The sequence below is a fragment of the Hippocampus bargibanti genome, linkage group LG09, assembly GCF_051943395.1.
Source record: "Hippocampus bargibanti isolate YZ-2025 linkage group LG09, ASM5194339v1, whole genome shotgun sequence".
Classification (NCBI taxonomy): Eukaryota; Metazoa; Chordata; class Actinopteri; order Syngnathiformes; family Syngnathidae; genus Hippocampus; species Hippocampus bargibanti.
Genome location: NC_142742.1, coordinates 23362458 through 23380215, shown reverse-complemented (window position 1 = coordinate 23380215; position 17758 = coordinate 23362458). Strand labels below are relative to the sequence as shown.

Genomic DNA, 17758 nt, shown 5'->3' with positions numbered 1-17758 from the left:
TCAGGTGTGATGTGTGATAGAAGGGTTTCAGCTAGGATGAAATGAAGCAGAGATGAAGATGTTGAGGTTTTCTTTGGGAGTGACCAGGTTGGATAGGATCAATAATGAATATATCAGAGGGACACCTCATATTAGAGGTGCCTTCATGGGTATTGTTTGAGTAATCCAGTTTCCTGGTTGAATACTCCAAATTGTCCCTAGGTGTGAGTGTGTTTGTGGATGGTAGTTTGTTTTCTATGTGCCCTAGTGGCTGGCAACCGGTTCAGCGTGTAATCCAACTGCTAAAGAACACCCCGTGACCATCGTGAGGAAAACGCGGTTCAGAAGATGGATGGGGGGATAGATTAACGCAAAAAGAATACATTATAAACAAAGACAACAGAATGCACCAAAACTGAAACTAAAAATCAAGTCTGGAGAGATGAAAGCCCTCCCTAGTTTGCCAATTTTTTTCCCAAGTTTTCATGAGCATTCTTAAAGAAAATTGATGGGAAAATGCCTGTATTTAATCCAGATCCATTGAACAAACGTGTTCGAGGTTGTTGTTTTGCTTCGAGCAACACCATTCAAGTGACACATGCCTCAGCACTGTGCACTGTTCTCTTCTGTGCGTGCGTCAACCGACACGCTTCTTTTGATTTTAACCAATGTGCATCGACGCAACAGACAACAACTAAATTAGCGGTGATGATGCGACGATCGATGTTGAATTGAAGGTTTTTTTTTTTTTTTTGCTGATCTGTGTTTCAAGTGACTCTGGCATTAGGAGCCACTGTGACATCGTCGTTTTGCATTATCATGGCCTCACCATAGCTAGGAGATTTTACAATTTCAGAGATAACGGAAGCCACAAAGGGAGCAGGTATGCATACAAAAGGCAGATTCATTATTGAATGTCTAGTATTACAATGCTAGGTTGTGTCAATGAAGGCATTTGTGATCGCCTAGCTACTGGCCCAAGAAAATGTTCATGAGTAATGCTGAGTCAAACGCCAAAGAGTAGAATCAGATTCAGAAAACCTTTATTCATCCCACAATGGGGATATTTGCAAAAAAATAAGTGAGTTTTGAGAAATTTTATAAAGATGTGCAGTGAGGGGGCATGCCAAATGTTCAGTGTGAGGTCATTCCAAAGAGAGGGACCAGCAACAGGAAACGCTCAGACTCTTCTGAGCCATTGCTTGGTCCTCACTACCTCTAATAGTGTCTAGTCCGCATGCCTGAAGCAGGTGTGTGGAGGAAAAGGCTGTGAGTTTTGGAGGAAAAGGCTGTGAGTTTTGGAGGAAAGGGCTGTGAGTTTTCTACTGAATAAAACAAAATACTTACACTCAAGTCCTGTTTGAGGAAGGCCTCTTCAAATGGCTTCTTCTGGATCTTTCCCAAGCTGAGTGCGCAGGCAATGGCCTGATAAAAAAAAAACAAAATAAAGTGTACATTTTGCATTCATGCGCTTTTGCACTGGTTCCTCTCAACCAAAATATCAATTACAATCTATAGCACGAAAATTGCTGAGATGTTGATGTTCTACAGGCCAACCATGACTGGCATTTTATGCAGAGCTAATAATTACTGAGTGTCACTCGAAGATGGCTCACCAACGACTCAACTATGTTCTTTGTCGGGGTTTACATATTTATCAGAATGCATTAAAGACAATGATTTGAGTAACTCTTACTCAACCGAATTGTCAAGCTCCACACATTTATTAGGAAAAAGTAATTGCTGTATTCAAGTCACAAATGTGAAATACTTAATCTTAACTGTATAAAATGATTAGCAATATGTAGCAAATAGATACAGTGAAGAAAATAAGTACTTGAACACCATGCTATTTTGCTATTTCTACCACTTAGAAATCATGGAGGGTTCTGAAATTTTCATCATAGGTGCATGTCCACTGTGAGATAAACTAAAAAGCAAAATCCAGAAATTACAATGCATGATTTTTTAACAATTTATTTGTGTGATACAGCTGCAAATAAGTATTTGATCACCTAGAATTCTGACCCTGAAAATCCTGTTAGTCCACCCATTAATTAGAAGTCCACCTGCACTCCATGTATAATCCTGAATCAGATGCACTTGTTTGAGGGCGTTAGCTGCACCCCATACAATCAGTAAGACTTGTAACATGACGAAGACCAAAGAGCTGTCCAAAAACACCAGAGACAAAATTGTATACCTCCACAAGGCTGAAAAGGGCTACGGAGCAATTGCCAAGCAGCTTGGTGAAAAAAGGTCCACTGTTTGAGGAATCATTACAACATGGCAGAAGCTAAACATGACGGTCAATAGCAATCAGAGTGGAGCCCCATGCAAGCTATCACCTCGTAGGGTCTCAATGGTCATTAAAAAAGGTGAGAAATCAGCCCGCAACTACACGACAGGAGTAAGTCAATGACCTGAAAAGAGCTGGGATCACCGTTTCCAAGGTTACTGTTGGTAATACACTAAGACATCATTATTTGAAATCATGCATGGCACAAAAAGTTCCCCTGCTTAAACCAGCACATGTCAAGCCCCGTCTTAATTTTGCATATGGGAATTTGGATTATACAGCGGAGTCATGGGAGAAGGTACAGAGGAGTCATGGGAAAAGTTTGTGAGGTCAGATTGTCGCATCTCACATAATACTCCGACCACCTATGGATCCCGCCGGCGAAGACAGATTGCTAGCCGCCCTCGCCATGCAGGCAGAGCGTTCGAGCCAGATGGCGCGAGCCATTTCGGAACTCCGCCAAGTTACCACTTCGCTGGCTCAACGCTTTGAGACGGTCGAGACACGCCTGGCAGCCCTCACAACCCAGTCTTCCCCGCTCGTGGGCAGGCGCACTCTACAACTACCTAACCCCTCACGCTACGCAGGCGAAACCGGGTGCTGCGCTCAGTTCTTAATGCAGTGCACGCTCGTGTTTGATCAACAACCGGACGCCTACGTTAGCGATGAGGCTAAGGTAGCCTTTATCACCAGCCTGCTCACAGGAGACGCCGAGACCTGGGTGTTGGCCGTCCGGGGGTCCCGACCGGAGCTGTGCGCCTCGTACCAGGACTTCGTGGCCGAGATACGCCGGGTTTTCCATCATCCGGTCACGGAAGTCGAGGCTGAGGGGAGACTCCCACTCTGCCGCAGAATACTCCGTCGCCTTCCGAATCCAGGCTGCTGGCATCGGCTACAGCGACCGAGCGTTGAGGGGGGTGTTTCGTCGCGGTCTGAACGCCGATCTCAAAGACGAACTGGCTACCCGTGACGCTGGCACCACCTTCGACGACCTGGTCAGGAGCACAGCGGTCGGCGGCCCGACGAGCTACGTAGTCGGCCAAGAACAACCACCCCCGGCAGCGAGCGCGTGCGTCGACTGGAGGGGTCCCCCGAACCCATGCTTATCGGAGGGGGGAACGACCGCGCCAACCCCGGGGCTCGTCGCACCCAAGGCCCCCAGCCTAAGACCTCCGGCACCTGTAAGTCCCCGTCAAGTCGGCGACCACGGCGACCGCTGGAGGGAAGACCCACTACCCCCGTTACGCGGTTGGAGCTGGACAGTGAATTAATCGGCCCTTCCAGCTCCCAAACCGTGCGGGCGTTAGTGGACTCGGGGGCCAACGGGTGCATCATCGATCCCCAGCTGGCGGACTCGTTGTGCTGTCCACTGATCGATCTCCTTCCCCCCAAGGAGATCGCCGATCTGGACGGCCGACTGTTAAAACGAGTCACCCACCTTATGGCCCCGCTTAAACTCAGGGTGGTGGGTAATCACGTTGAGCACCGCCAATTCTTAGTTATGCCCTCCCGGAACGCGCCGTTGGTATTGGGTCTCTCCTGGCTCAATACCCACGACCCGTCCATTTCCTGGGAGGGCCCCACCATTCAGAGCTGGAGCCCCTACTGCTACGCCAACTGCCTGCGGTCGGCAACGGCAGGACGAGACCCCTCCCGCGGTGGCCTGCCCGAGGCCATCTGCCTCAAGGGTGTGCCACAGTGTTACAACGACCTGCGGGAGGTGTTCAGCCCAATCCATGCCGCCCCACCGACTGTATGACTGTGCGATTGAACTGCAGCCAGGGGCTCCATTACCAGACTCCAGACTTTTTCATATTTCACAACCTGAACGGGAAGCCCTGAGCACCTACATAGACTACTCCCTAGCGGCGGGACTCATTCGCCCGTCACGTTCTCCGCTGGGCGCAGGGTTCTTCTTTATTGATAAGAAGGACGGATCCCTGCGCCCGTGTGTCAACTACCGGAGTCTGAACGACATCACCATCTGCAATAAATACCCTCTCCCCCTCATGGACTCAGCCTTCGCGCCCTTACAGTCAGCTATCATTTTTTCCAAATTGGATCTCCGTAGCGCTTACCATCTGGTCCGCATCCGTGAGGGGGATGAATGGAAGACCGCATTCAAGACGCCATTAGGGCATTTTGAGTATCTGGTGATGCCGTTCGGACTCACAAACGCGCCCGCCGTTTTTCAAAATCTGATCAATGACGTGCTCAGGGACTTCCTCAATGTTTTTGTTTTCGTTTACCTAGATGACATTCTCATTTTTTCTCATTCTGCAGAAGAGCACCAGCAACACGTCTGACGGGCCCTGGGCTCCTGCAAAACCGGCTCTACGTGAAGGCAGAGAAGTGTGAGATCCATGTCCGCTCTCTGTCTTTTCTAGGGTTCGTCGTGGAGCAGGGGCAACTCAGGGCCGACCCCGCCAAAACTAAGGCGGTGGTAGAATGGCCGATCCCGAAGACGCGTAAGCAGCTCCAGCGGTTTTTGGGGTTTGCCAACCTCTACCACCGCTTCATTCGCGGGTATAGTCAGAAGACACTCCCCCTCACTAACCTCACGTCCACCAAAATTCCCTTCAGATGGACGCCCGACGCTGAGGGGGCATTCAACCACCTCCGTCTAGCCTTCACCAATCCCCCTGTCCTGCGTCATCCCGACCCGGACCTCCTGTTCATGGTCGAGGTTGACGCATCCGAGTCCGGAGTAGGGGCCGTCCTGTCCCAGCGCTCTCCCACTGACCAGAAGCTACGCCCATGTGCCTTCTTCTCCCGCCGGCTCAGCCCCGCCGAGGCTAACTATGACGTCGGCAACCGGGAACTGCTGGTGGTCGTCCTAGCTCTGCAGGAATGGAGACACTGGCTTGAGGTAGCGAAACACCCCTTCACCGTCTACACGGATCATAAGAACCTGGCGGCCATCCGGTCTGCCAAGAGACTTAACTCACGACAGGCCCGATGGTCACTCTTCCTCACCCGTTTTAACTTTTCTCTCACCTACTGTCCAGGGTCACTGAACACCAAGGCCGATGCCCTATCCCGCATCCATCCTGCCGGCCCACGTATCCTGGGTGCCCTGAGGTGGGAGGTTGAGAGGAATGTTCAGCAAGCCCAGGGGACGACCCCCATACCCAGAGGCTGTCCCACGGATCGCCTGTTCGCCCCCACCCTCTACGCTCGGAGGTGCTCACCTGGGGGCACACCTCCAAGATAGCCTGTCACCCGGGGGTCAACACGACGATTCAACTCATCACTCAACGGTTCTGGTGACCGGGGTTTAGGAGGGACATCACCCTTTTTGTGAAGGCCTGCCTGACCTGCGCCCGTGGGAAAGCCTCCCACCAGCCCCCGGCAGAACTCCTCCAGCCCCTACCGGTACCGTCCAGACCCTGGTCCCACATCTCCGTCGACTTCGTGACAGGCCTCCCCCCCTCCCGTGGCAAGACGGTCGTCCTCACCATAGTGGATTGATTCTCCAAGTCGGCCCACTTCGTACCATTAACCAGGTTGCCGTCCGCCATCGAGACGGCTCAACTCCTGGTTAACCACGTCGTCCGTCTCCACGGGATTCCGACAAACATCGTGTCGGACCGGGGACCGCAGTTCGTGTCCAAGGTATGGAAGCATTTCTGTCGGTCCCTAGGGGCGTCGGCGAGCCTGTCGTCTGGATCCCCATCCCCAGACCAACGGACAGACGGAGAGGAAGAACCAGGACCTGGAGGCGGCCCTCCGGTGCGTGTGCCTCCACAACCTGGTGTCGTGGGCCCTACACCTACCCTGGGTAGAGTACGCCCACAACTCCTTGGTCTCCGCAGGCAAAGGTCGATCCCCATTTGTGTCCGCCTGTGGCTATCAGCCGCCCTTGTTTCCCACCCAGGAGGGCCAGGTGGAGGTCCCGTCTATTGAACATCACCTCAGACGGGCCCACCGAGTCTAAAAGGAGACCAGGGACGCCCTGAGACGCACCGCGTCCCGGAACCAGCGGGTGGTGGACCGTCATCGGCGACAGGCACCCAGCTACCAGGTCGGGCAGGAGGTTTGGCTCTCCACGAGGGACCTTCGGCTAGCAGGGACTTCAGCCAAACTGGGCCCACGCTTCACGGGTCCCTTCCCCATCGAGGCCATCCTCAGCCCGGTCTCGGTGAGGCTCCGGCTGCCACCCACTATGCGGATCCACCCCGTATTCCACGTTTCCCTCCTCAAGCCAGTGGAAACCAGCTCCTTAGCCCCACGCCCCCCCCCCCCACCTGCCCCCCGGATGTTGGCCGACGGACCGGTCTACACCGTGCGGGAGATACTGGACTCCAGGCGCATGGGCAGGGGAGTGCAGTACCTGGTCGACTGGGAAGGCTATGGACCGGAGGAACGACAGTGGGTCCCACGTGCCTGGATCCTCGACCCGTCTCTCATCCGGGCGTTCCATGCGGCTCACCCATCCAAACCTTGTGGGCCGCCAAGAGGCGTCCGTTGAGGGGGGGGGCACTGTCACATCTCGTCGCCGTCCTGGGCGCGCCCCGCCCCTCCGGTCACCTCCTCCGCTGCTCCCTGGAGACAGCCCTTCACATCATCACTCACCTGGGTTCCCACAGCTGTTTGTCATTCCTTTGGTTGTGCCTTCTGACTATATTTGCCGATCGCACACTACCGTCCCCGTCGGAGTATTGAGAAAGGTACCCTCGCGACTTCCCTACTGTCAGGTCTGCATTTTTCCGTTGATCCTCACTCATCTCCTCCTGTTGTTATTTTTTGGCATATTTGTCTCAGTAAAGACATTTTGTTCCGGAGTTCTGTCTCGCCGTGTATTTTTGGATCCAACCTCCCCGCTTTCCATCGCCGCTTGCGTCCAGCCCTCAAGCCTCAAGCGACGTTACACAGATGAGACCAAAATAGAACTTTTTGGTCATAATTCCACTAAGCCTGTTTGGGAGAAGAAGAATGAGTGCACTGCATTAAAGAGAGGATGACTGGGGCTGTGTATTGTATTGTATTTTGGAGAACAACCTCCTTCCCTAAGTCAGAGCATTGATGGGTCGTGGCTGGGTCTTCCAACACGACAGCGAACCGAAGCATACATCCAGTAAAACCAAGGGGTGGCTCGGTAAAAGCATATCAATGTTCTCCAGCCAGTTTCCAGACTTGAACCAGTGTCTGAAACTCATGACAAAAAGTTACCAGACACCAGCGCAGACAACTCTGAAAAGTAAATAACAGAACAACACTTTAAAATGTACCTATCACACATGCTCCCTTGCTTAATTTATCGTAAATATTCCTTGCTGATGATTTTGCTCCAGTTGTCGTTTGTCCATACACTGTTCGGCATGTTGCACAATGCAATGTTTGCTACAAGCCACGTGAACTCCTCTTTCCACGATGCTTTTAATGTATGTTGACATTTTGTAGCTTCATAAATTTTATTATTCAATCTTTCTTGACGCCGGGAAAGTCGAGAAGCACGAATGCAGGCTTTTGATTGGCTGCCGAGAATGCAAATTGCCAAACGAACCGAAATTCCCAAATTTCCAAACCGAACGAAGAATTCGAAATTTCGAAAAAAAACGATTGATTTGAAAAAAAAAAAAATATATATATATATATATATATATATATATATATATATATATATATATATATATATATATATGTATATTTTGAATTTTTTTTTTAAGTTGTCGGCTACCAGGGCAGACATTTTGTAAATTGTACGCCCAACGTATAAATTGCAGACGTTATTTCAGACACTGCCCGAACCCAATCAAAAATCTTTGGAGGGAGCTCAAACTCCATGTTTCTCAGCGACAGCCGAGAAACCTGACTGATCTAGAGAAGATCTGTGTGGAGGAGTGTTCGATTCTAATTCTTCTATCTCTTCTTGGTTCTTAGTTCAACAGAGTTTTACGATGAAAGATCAGCGGGGACCATAGATTGGATTGGATTGGATTGGATTTGCCTTTATTAGTCTCGCAGTGGAGAAATTTACATTTCACAGCAGCAAAGTTATGAAAGAAATGAAAGTAGAAAAGCAATACACAGGAGCTGCTGGAAAGGCAGCCACTCTTGCGGCGCCGTCTTGAAGTCAAAAGAACAAAAAAAACTAAATAACATATATGACTGCACAAAGACAACATGACAACACAAAGACACAGTCATTCATTTTAAGCACTTTCTGTACCCTCTTTGTTACATGAATCATTTCTAGATGAAAGAGGGGAGGATCAAAGTGTCTTTCCACCAGTGGATCAGGGACATCTGCGTTGTCACTGGTGATGCCACAGATGACATCGTGCATACAGTTACGGGAAACCCAGGGCAGAGTCTCAAGTCCATGCATACTGCAACGTTGTAGGTTACGATAGCAAGTTGGATTTCTGTAATAGTGCCAGTTGGGGGATCCCTAGCTGTCTTGACGACAGTTCATGCTGCTTCTTGGGCACAGCTATCTCGAAACCATTTTGTGTCGGGATTGGTATGGACCGCAACGGAATCCCAACCAGTGGTCCAAGCCTTCCCCAACTTGACACGAGCGTACCAGGGACCATGAGGATACTCGCTACCCTCTTGTCGTGCTTTGTTCACGAGGACGCTAAGGGGAAACGAAACTATTCCTGCAGCCTGTAGTGGCAGGCAGGCTACAGGATGTGCCATGTTTGGGCACTTATCTGACGTCGTTGGATAGAATAGTGGAACTTCGCATGCTGAAGGAGTGGGGGGGCTTCACGTGTGTCATGTGGATTGCCCCCACAAGTCCGTACAGGAAGATGATGTGGACCAAAACCATGGCTAGTGAGTAGTTTGGCTCAGCCCGTCTTCCACCTGCTCAGGATCCGGTTGGTGAACGATCTTGCAATGGCTTTGATGCACCTAGGTGGCTCTTTCAGCGATCTTGATGGCAGTTGGCGTTGTGATCGGCACGGTGAATGGCCCTTCCCACTTTGGTGCAGACCAGGTCTTCCTCTTGATTGCCTTGATCAGCACCTCGTCTCCAGGGCGCAGTCTCTGTTCCTGTGAAGGGAACAAAGAGGACTGCGGCAGTACACATGCTGACTGGACCTCTTGTAAACATTTCACACAACCATTTTGCCAACAAAGCGCCTGGATCTGATTCATTATCTTGCCAGGACACACCTTCCCATAATGGAAGGATGAAAGGTCTGCCATGCAAGATCTCAAAAGGTGTTAAGCCGTTATTAGTGGGTGTTATTCTCATATATAATTTAACCAAAAACAGACATTCTGGCCATGGTTTGCCTGTTGTCGCCATGGTTTTTCTGAGTCGATTTTCAATCGTATCATTCGTTCTTTCAACTAACCCTGCACTCTGTGGATGATATGCGCAATGGTTCTTTAATGCAATATCTAAATATTCAGAAATTTTGGTTATTACATCATTAACAAAATGTGGCCCATTATCACTACAAATTATTCTTGGTATGCCATGTTCTGGAATAATATGTTTGCATAATTCTTTAGCAACGGATAATGCATTGGATTTTTTAAAGGCATGGTTTCCATCCATTTGGTGAATGAATCAATTAGCACTAAACAGTATTTATAGGAGCCACTTGTGCTTAGTTTAATGAAATCCATGTGGACCACTTCAAAGGGGTGTGACCCCTGTGGAAATTTTCCTCTTTTTGGTCGTATATTATCCTGTGGATTGTGTTTATAGCATATTAAACAACTCCGACAAAGTTTTTTTGCATATGAGTTTAAATCTCTGCTTCTGTTGATACATGTGACCTACCATGGCTCAACCGAGCCACCATAGGAAACATGTTTCTCGGTAAACATGGTTTATTGTCTATTTTATACAGCCTATCACCTAGCATAGCAACATCGGCCAGCCACAGATCTTTTTCGGATTTTGCGGTGTATTTTTTCTTTTGCAGTGTTGAGCAATATGCCCTGCACCGCCACAATAATAGCATCGATCGTCGGATGGCAAACGTCTCTTTACCCGATCTTGGTACAACACGTCCTCCATTATGTCACCCATGGCACAGGCCATCACTTGTTTCATCGGCAATCCTACACCATTTCCCCACTTTTTTCTCACCACTTCTTGGGCATGTATAGCCCACTCCATGAGATCAACCAACCTTCCAGATCGGTGTAGGACATAATGTTTGCGAATGAAATCCCAAATTTTTGGTGCCAAATTCTGGAGAAATGATTGCGTAAATTGGTTAACGTATACGGAGTCCTCATCAGCAGATTCAGGAATACAGCTATGGTTTCTGAAAACATTTTCAAGGCGTCCTCAGAAGGTGTTTACATCCTCTCCATATTGCTGTCAACATTGCTGAATCATTCCAAAGTTTGGTGATTTTTTTTCCCACAAATTTCTGATGTTGTCACACACTGATCTGGATTTGCCTTTATTAGTCTTGCAGTGGATAAATTTACATTTCACAGCAGCAAAGTGATGAAAGGAATGAAAGTAGAAAACAAAATACACGAGTTGCTGGAAAGGCAGCCACTCTCGCGGCGCCGTCTTGAAGTCAAAAGAACAAAAAAAAAAACTAAATAACATATATGACTGCACAAAGACAACATGACAACACAAAGACACAGTCATTCATTTTAAGCACTTTCTGTACCCTCTTTGTTACATGAATCAGTTCTAGATGAAAGAGGGGAGGATCAAAGTGTCTTTCCACCAGTGGATCAGGGACATCTGCGTTGGGATGTCACCTGCTCATACGTCATGTTCTGACCTGTTGAAGTTTTCCCAGTATAACATCCCTTCACTCGATTCCATCGAAGCCCCAGACATCTCCTGAGAACCTTCAGTGGCTCTTGCCCATTTAGCTGATAAGAAGCACACAATTCCTCAAAACTCTCAGTCCAGCTTTCTGCATTTTCAAGAAAATCACCTCATCCTTTGCACGCTTCAGCCACGTCACTGTCACACCATGGCATATACACGAAAATAGTTCTGTCATCAGAGCCCGTAGCATTTGGGTTAGGAACTTGAACAAGAGGAAAAACTTCACAATCGCTTCCATCATTCACCTTAATATTATGCATTGTTCAAGTGGATACAGTTGTTCAGAATGACTCGTTTTGCTTCTGCTACGTGAGCTAACACCATTACTACCACAAGCAAATTGATCTGCAAAGTCAGGTTGGAATGACTGTATCACCCCAGAGGGGGTCATGTGCGCTTCATGTTGCTGGTCTGCAGAAGTCACAGTTGAAGTCACCACCGGGGGGCTACTCGCTCCCCCGGGGTAACACAATTGGCCTCCCTCCCCTTCAGAGCAGCGAAGGAGGGGGGAGGGGAGGAGGGGGGCTGAACCGTCCGTTCCCCCTAGGCCCCGCTCCCCCCCAGAGCAGAAAAGGAGGAGGGATGAGCTGTCCGTTATCCCCAGGCTCCGCTCCCAGGGCAGCACACAGCCCCTCCCCCTGGCCTCCCATGGGGGCTCTCTGCAGCCTGAAACAATGGCTGCTTTTCTGCTGCCATGAGGTTTGTTCTCTGACGGGGACGTGCAACAGTCTCATCGTCATAGCTCATTTTCAAAGACATTGCAGCAACCATAGCTCTCTCATCTTTTTTTACCTGTTTCGCTTCAAGCTCATTTTCTCTAATTTGCGCCTGTTCAAGCCATGTTTCACACGCCAAAATAGCAGCACGAATCTTCCATAGAGGTTTGCCAACCGCAGATGCCTCCTGGAGCTTCAAACGAAACATAATATCTTTCAATGGCTGAACTTGCAAACCACCAGTAAATTCTCCACGCTGCATCCATTTTTCACAATAAATCTCACATCCCGGAAACTTTCTTGCCCTAAATTCAGTATCCCGGTGGATTGGGGTTTTCTTAGAAAAAGATTGCACCCATTGTCTCAATTGACCACATTTCACCAACAATTTGCTCCTGTTCCCTTTTGTCCCCGCAAAGCACACACCCGCTGTGTTAACTCAAACACAAAGAAGACTCCCGCTGTGTCAACGTCTCCAACCAAGCGACGCGCTCACATACACACACAATGAACGCACACACGCGCACACATGCACGCACTCACATGCACACACTCACAAACGGCTCAAATGGCTCCACACCCGACCCCCCCCCCCTTTGTTCAAGGACTGTATGTTACACAAAGAAACTTTTCCAGCTCACCACTCAGCAAAAATAAGACAAAATGAATGCATCAATATCACGGAAAATCCATGATCAATTGCAGCGGCAATTAAACAAAAAAAGAACACATAATCCCCTGGGTCAAAATTAATAAATTTTCCTTTCAATTTTCCCCAGTCCTCGCACTAAAATAAATTCCAGGAGTTCACCCCTTGTGAAGAATCTTTTCCTGGAAGATTCCGGGCTTATGTTTTGTTCGCCGGCGTGCGGCAGCAAACTCAGTGACCCGAAATGGCGTCAACTAGTTACGCGCGAAAACTTTTCACGCATAGGCCCAAATTAGAATGGTCCGCCTTGACCAATATAATTTGATTACAATCCTGAGATGCGCAGATTAACCGTGAATAGAATTACTTTTGGCCGAAATAATCCCACAATATATTCAATCAAATAGCTGCATGCTGGCGTCACCCACCTTTAAAACTCGTCGAACACGTCCGTGCGGTCAGGACAGGAGGATGGAGAGCCCACAACGCCAAAGGGTAGAATCCTTTGTCTCACGTGGTCAGTCACCAGCAGGCACCGCCAAAGGGAAGAATCCTTTGTTTCTCATGGACAGTCACAAGCAGGCAGGCACCCCCCACTCGCTCTGGCCCGAGACTCTTGGCATGGGTTCCTGGCACCAATTTATGTTTGATTCTAATTCTTGTATCTCTTCCTGGTTCTTAGTTCAACAGAGTTTTACGATGAAACATCAGCGGGGACCATAGATGGTGAACAGAAAAGACTACTTTATTCTTGTAAACAATAGAAGGACATGTCTAGTCGGAGCAGGGAGCCAAGCGAGAGAGGCCGCCCCTTTCACCTAGTTTTTATCACACAGCAGCGATGACATCGTCTCGACCAGGCCTATCAGCAACGGGAAGGGGTTGGGAGAACATTAGACTGGAAATGAATACTTGTTGCATCCTACTGATGCAACAAGTTATCTAATAAACTACACACATCCATATGAACTAAATTAAACATGAAATAGCGTAGGATGTTTACGGATGTGTATAAAAACACTCTATCAGGAGTGCCAGAGATGTTCCATCAGACACTGTAGATGAAGGCTCTGACCCAAAAAGATTACCTTTTACTGCCGGCTGGAGACGTAGCCCTTCATGACAGACGTTTGAATTCTGCAGCCCTCTGCTAAGCTATTTATTGAGAGTATATGCAAATTTAAGTGATACTTTAGTAAAAAATAGTTTTCTTGATTAGAATACAACACCCCTGAGCCCCAACAGCTGTAAGATATAAACATTGTCTTTTCCATGAGCTGATCAATTTGTAACCTGGCTAATGAGCTCTTCCTGTGCAGAATGTTCAAGTCGTAAAGAACTTTGGTGATAAAGGAGTATCCCGAATCCTAAATTCTGTGCAAGGCCAGATATCATAGGATCTAGGAGATCTGGCAATAAGACAATGAGATATGTCACACTGCAGCCTAAATAGCACAAACCATCAAGGAGTTGGGCTGAGAACTGCTCCATCATTGCCCTTAGAACCCAGACCTCGCCCCTTCAGACTTTCTACCTTTTTGGTGGCTTGGAAGCATTCACAAGAGGCTGAGACATTAGTCCAAAGACATTTACGCTGAGTAAATCTGAAAACTTGTGCGCACATGTTTATGACAGTGTTGACGATGTTGATTTTTTTTTGAAAAAGCCCTTCTCCCAAAAACATTCACCATATTTATTGAATGACCTATATTAACAAATGAAAATAGTAGGGCTTGATATATTTAAAGCCGTATATTTTGTTCAACTCGCTTGCTGTAATGTAAAATCTCATTCGCCATAGAAGTGTGTCTGCAATGCATACTAATATCCCTTTAAATCATGCGCTTTGTCAGCTCAGGTGCTTGCTTTCATAACATTTTAAAAGACTGTGGGGACTTTGCCTCAACTGCAGACTTTCAAGAGCATGGCTGCCATTGGCTTTGTGATTATATAGTTTTAATCATTTTTTTACAAATGAAATCAACACTCAAACATGTTGTATTGAGGTGAGTATGTGAGTAATATCAAACCAAGCTATTATAAAAGTCTTGTTTTCTTTTTCATTTTCCTCGAAAGTCGTCATTTTGACAGTTACAAGCGTTCTGCAAGACGGTAGAAATATGTAACATACATACCTTAACAATGTCCTCCATAGTGTTGTTGGAATAGTCCACAGCTATCAAATAATTGGGTTTAGGTTGACACTCAATTATTTTCTTAATGACGCTACAATGAAAAACATAAAGTTAGTGCACCTAACTAATTGCAATCATCTGCCACAGACAAAGATAACAGTGATGTCATGTCCTTGCTCAGCAAACTATTTCAAACTAGTTTTTAAGTCGTTTGGCGGAAAGGTTACATTGTGAGCCAACAGACCAAAAAAAATAAAAAATAAAGGAAAAGCCTGTAAAAACCTTAATTAAGATTATTTAAAGGACAACCAAGGTCTCCGGACAAGTTGTGTCCATAATTTGTAAAATGGCTTTAAATGACTTCTACTGAGTGTATTTTACAAAGATTCCACCGCATATAGCTATATTTTACGTTTTAAGACTCGCGCTGAATACTCCGGAAGTCTTGTTTTTGAGTTGGTGACGAGTCCGTACGTGACGTCACGAAAGGAGCGTAAAAAAGACGCATTCTCACGGTCCTTCCATCACGTCAATGTATTTTGCTCTACTTGTTTGGTCTGGGGACCTCGTGTTACACCCAAAAGCCGCCAGAAGGCCAGAAGAGGGCGTCTAAGCGCCATATAAGGAATTTATCAGCCTGTGGAAACGGAGGTGGCCACAGGAGGTCGCCATTTTGTGCCTCTTTTTTTGTTTGAGAGATTTACCCCCAATGTTGCCTCAAAATGGCAAATAAATTCTTTAATCGATTGCAAACATGTATGCTTTCCTCTTCAGAACTATTTGGATCATATTCATAACTGGATGTGTACCAAGAAAGCATATTCTTCGAATCTGAAGCAATTGTTTTGATTCACTAGCAATGCTAGACGTCTTGGCGTGACGTCAGGAACTGGGGGCGGGACTTTCTGAAAATGCCCAATTTACAGCTCAATTTTTTTGCAGATTTTGGACACTTGAAGTCATTTTTATTGGTGTATATAAAGTGACGTCGGTTGTCCTTTAAGACTTGCCACTCAACTCCTCACAGCTTGATGTGTTTTTCATGAACGCAAATGTGACTTTTTGCATTGAGTATTAGCCCCAATCATGCTCTGATAAAATAGTTTTGGGTTACAAAGAAATTGCTTGACGAAAAGGCTTCTAGAACTGATTATAATCAAAGTGAGACTTCAGATGACCCTCACAGACTACAGAGACCGGAAGATCAGTCAAGCTGCACCCCCCCTATCAACTGGATGGAAATGGACGCCATCCATTGCAGAGCAGCAGGCCACAGCAGCCCTAAGGCACAGCGACATTGTGGGACACGTTCAGCTAGGAAGAGGGGGGCTTGGCCTTACAAACAAACCTTCTTGCCGTCTCTATATCTATCTATCTATCTATCTATCTATCTATCTATCTATCTATCTATCTATCTATCTATCTATCTATCTATCTATCTATCTATCTATCTATCTATCTATCTATCTATCTATCTATCTATCTTCGCTTCAACATCGGAAAGAAGGAAAATGGTCATGGCAGAGGTGTGCCACCAAGAGGAAGCTGAAAGAACTGCACGGGCTGTCTCTCATGCCAAGCAGGGACAATGGATGAGGTGGGAAGGCCTGGAGAAGAGAAGGCTCAGCTGGAAGGATCTCTGGGAAATGGAGGCCAGCAACATCAGCTTCATCATCAGAGCTATCAATGATGTGCTTCCATCTCCCAAAAACCTCCACCAATGGTATGGCGAAGATCCAACCTGTGACCTCTGTCGAACTCCAGGAACTCTCAAAAACATCCTGACCGGTTGTAAGACCAGCTTCACACAAGACCGCTACACCTGGAGGCACAACCAGGTCCTGAAGAGTTTGGCAGTTGTCATTGAGAGCAAGAGGAATACCATCAACTCCTTGCTAATGAGAGCCACCACGTCCAGCACAGCACCATTGACTTTCATCCGAGAGGGACAGAAAAAGCCCAACCATCCTACTGCCAAACCAGAAGTTGGACAGCTATCCGGGGCCCGCGATTGGGAGATGCGGGTTGACATTGGCCAGCAATTGGTTTTCCCAGCGGAGATTGCAGCCACCACCCTCAGACCAGACTTGGTGCTCTGGTCCCCTTCACTCAAGGCTGTCTACATCGCAGAACTCACAGTCCCATAGGAAAACTCTGTTGAAGAGGCCTATGAGCGCAACAAGCTGCGCTACACAAAACTCGCAGTGGATGCGCATCAGCGGGGATGGAAAACCAAGGTATATCCAATTGAAGTTGGATGCAGAGGGTTTGTGGCTTCCTCCTCATCAGCTGCTAAAAGACCTGGGTATCCACGGACAGGTTCTGCAGCACACAGTTAGGTCACTCTCTGAAGGGCTCATAGGTCAGCGGCTAAGACCCCCCCCATGATTGGGTATGGGACACAAGCGCAGGCATGATCAACCTGTCGCTGGCCACCATCGATGAGGGTGTCTAGTGATTAAAAGGCCGAAACACCTAATGATTCTTTGGCACACTACTGACGATGTGTCCCAAATTCACAACCTCCCATCCCTGAGGCACAGCTCCAACATCACGTCCAGTGGTTCATGATTCTCTTCTCTCTATCTCTGTCTATCTCTCTCTCTCTATCTCTAGCTTTCTCTCTCTATCTCTCTCTCTAGCTCTCTATCTCTCTCTATATATCTTTATCTTGCAATATCTCTCTCTCGCTCTCTCTCTCTCTCACTCTCTCTATCTCTATCTATCCCTCTCTATCTATCTATCTCTATCTATCTTTCTTTGTGTCTATCTATCTCTCTCTCTATCTATCTATCTCTATCTCTCTCTCTCTCTCTCTCTCTCTCTCACACTATCTCTCTCTCTCTATCTATCTCTCTCTATCTATCTCTATCTCTATCTCTGGCTATCTCTATCTCTATCTCTATCTCTATCTCTATCTCTATCTCTCTCTATCTATCTCTATCTTAATCTCTGGCTATCTCTCTCTATCTATCTCTCTCTATCTATCTCTGTCTATATCTCTGGCTATCTCTATCTCTCTCTATCTCTCTCTATCTCTATCTCTATTTCTATCTCTCTATCTGTATCTCCATCTCTATCTCTCTATCTCTCTATCTCTCTCTCTCTCTCTCTCTCTCTCTCTCTCTCTCTCTCTCTCTCTCTCTCTCTCTCTCTTCTCTCTCTCTCTCTCTCTCTCTCTCTCTCTCTCTCTCTCTCTCTCTCTCTATC

General features: G+C 47.4%; 1 protein-coding gene and 1 pseudogene across 5 annotated transcripts in view; one reads left to right on the top strand and one right to left on the bottom strand.

Moving 5' to 3' along the window:
* The window catches only part of ak7b (adenylate kinase 7b), a 135148-nt gene that overhangs the window by 30372 nt on the left and 87018 nt on the right, over positions 1–17758 (bottom strand). For all 5 annotated transcript variants that reach the window (XM_089003875.1, XM_089003876.1, XM_089003878.1 and 2 more), the window contains 2 exons: positions 14549–14639; positions 1327–1404 (listed from right to left, as the gene is read on the bottom strand). In XM_089003875.1, coding sequence (XP_088860001.1) covers positions 1327–1404; positions 14549–14639 — 169 coding nt within the window. The remainder of the gene's footprint in view (positions 1–1326; positions 1405–14548; positions 14640–17758) is intronic.
* LOC148894042 (uncharacterized) lies at positions 1859–4879 on the top strand (annotated as a pseudogene).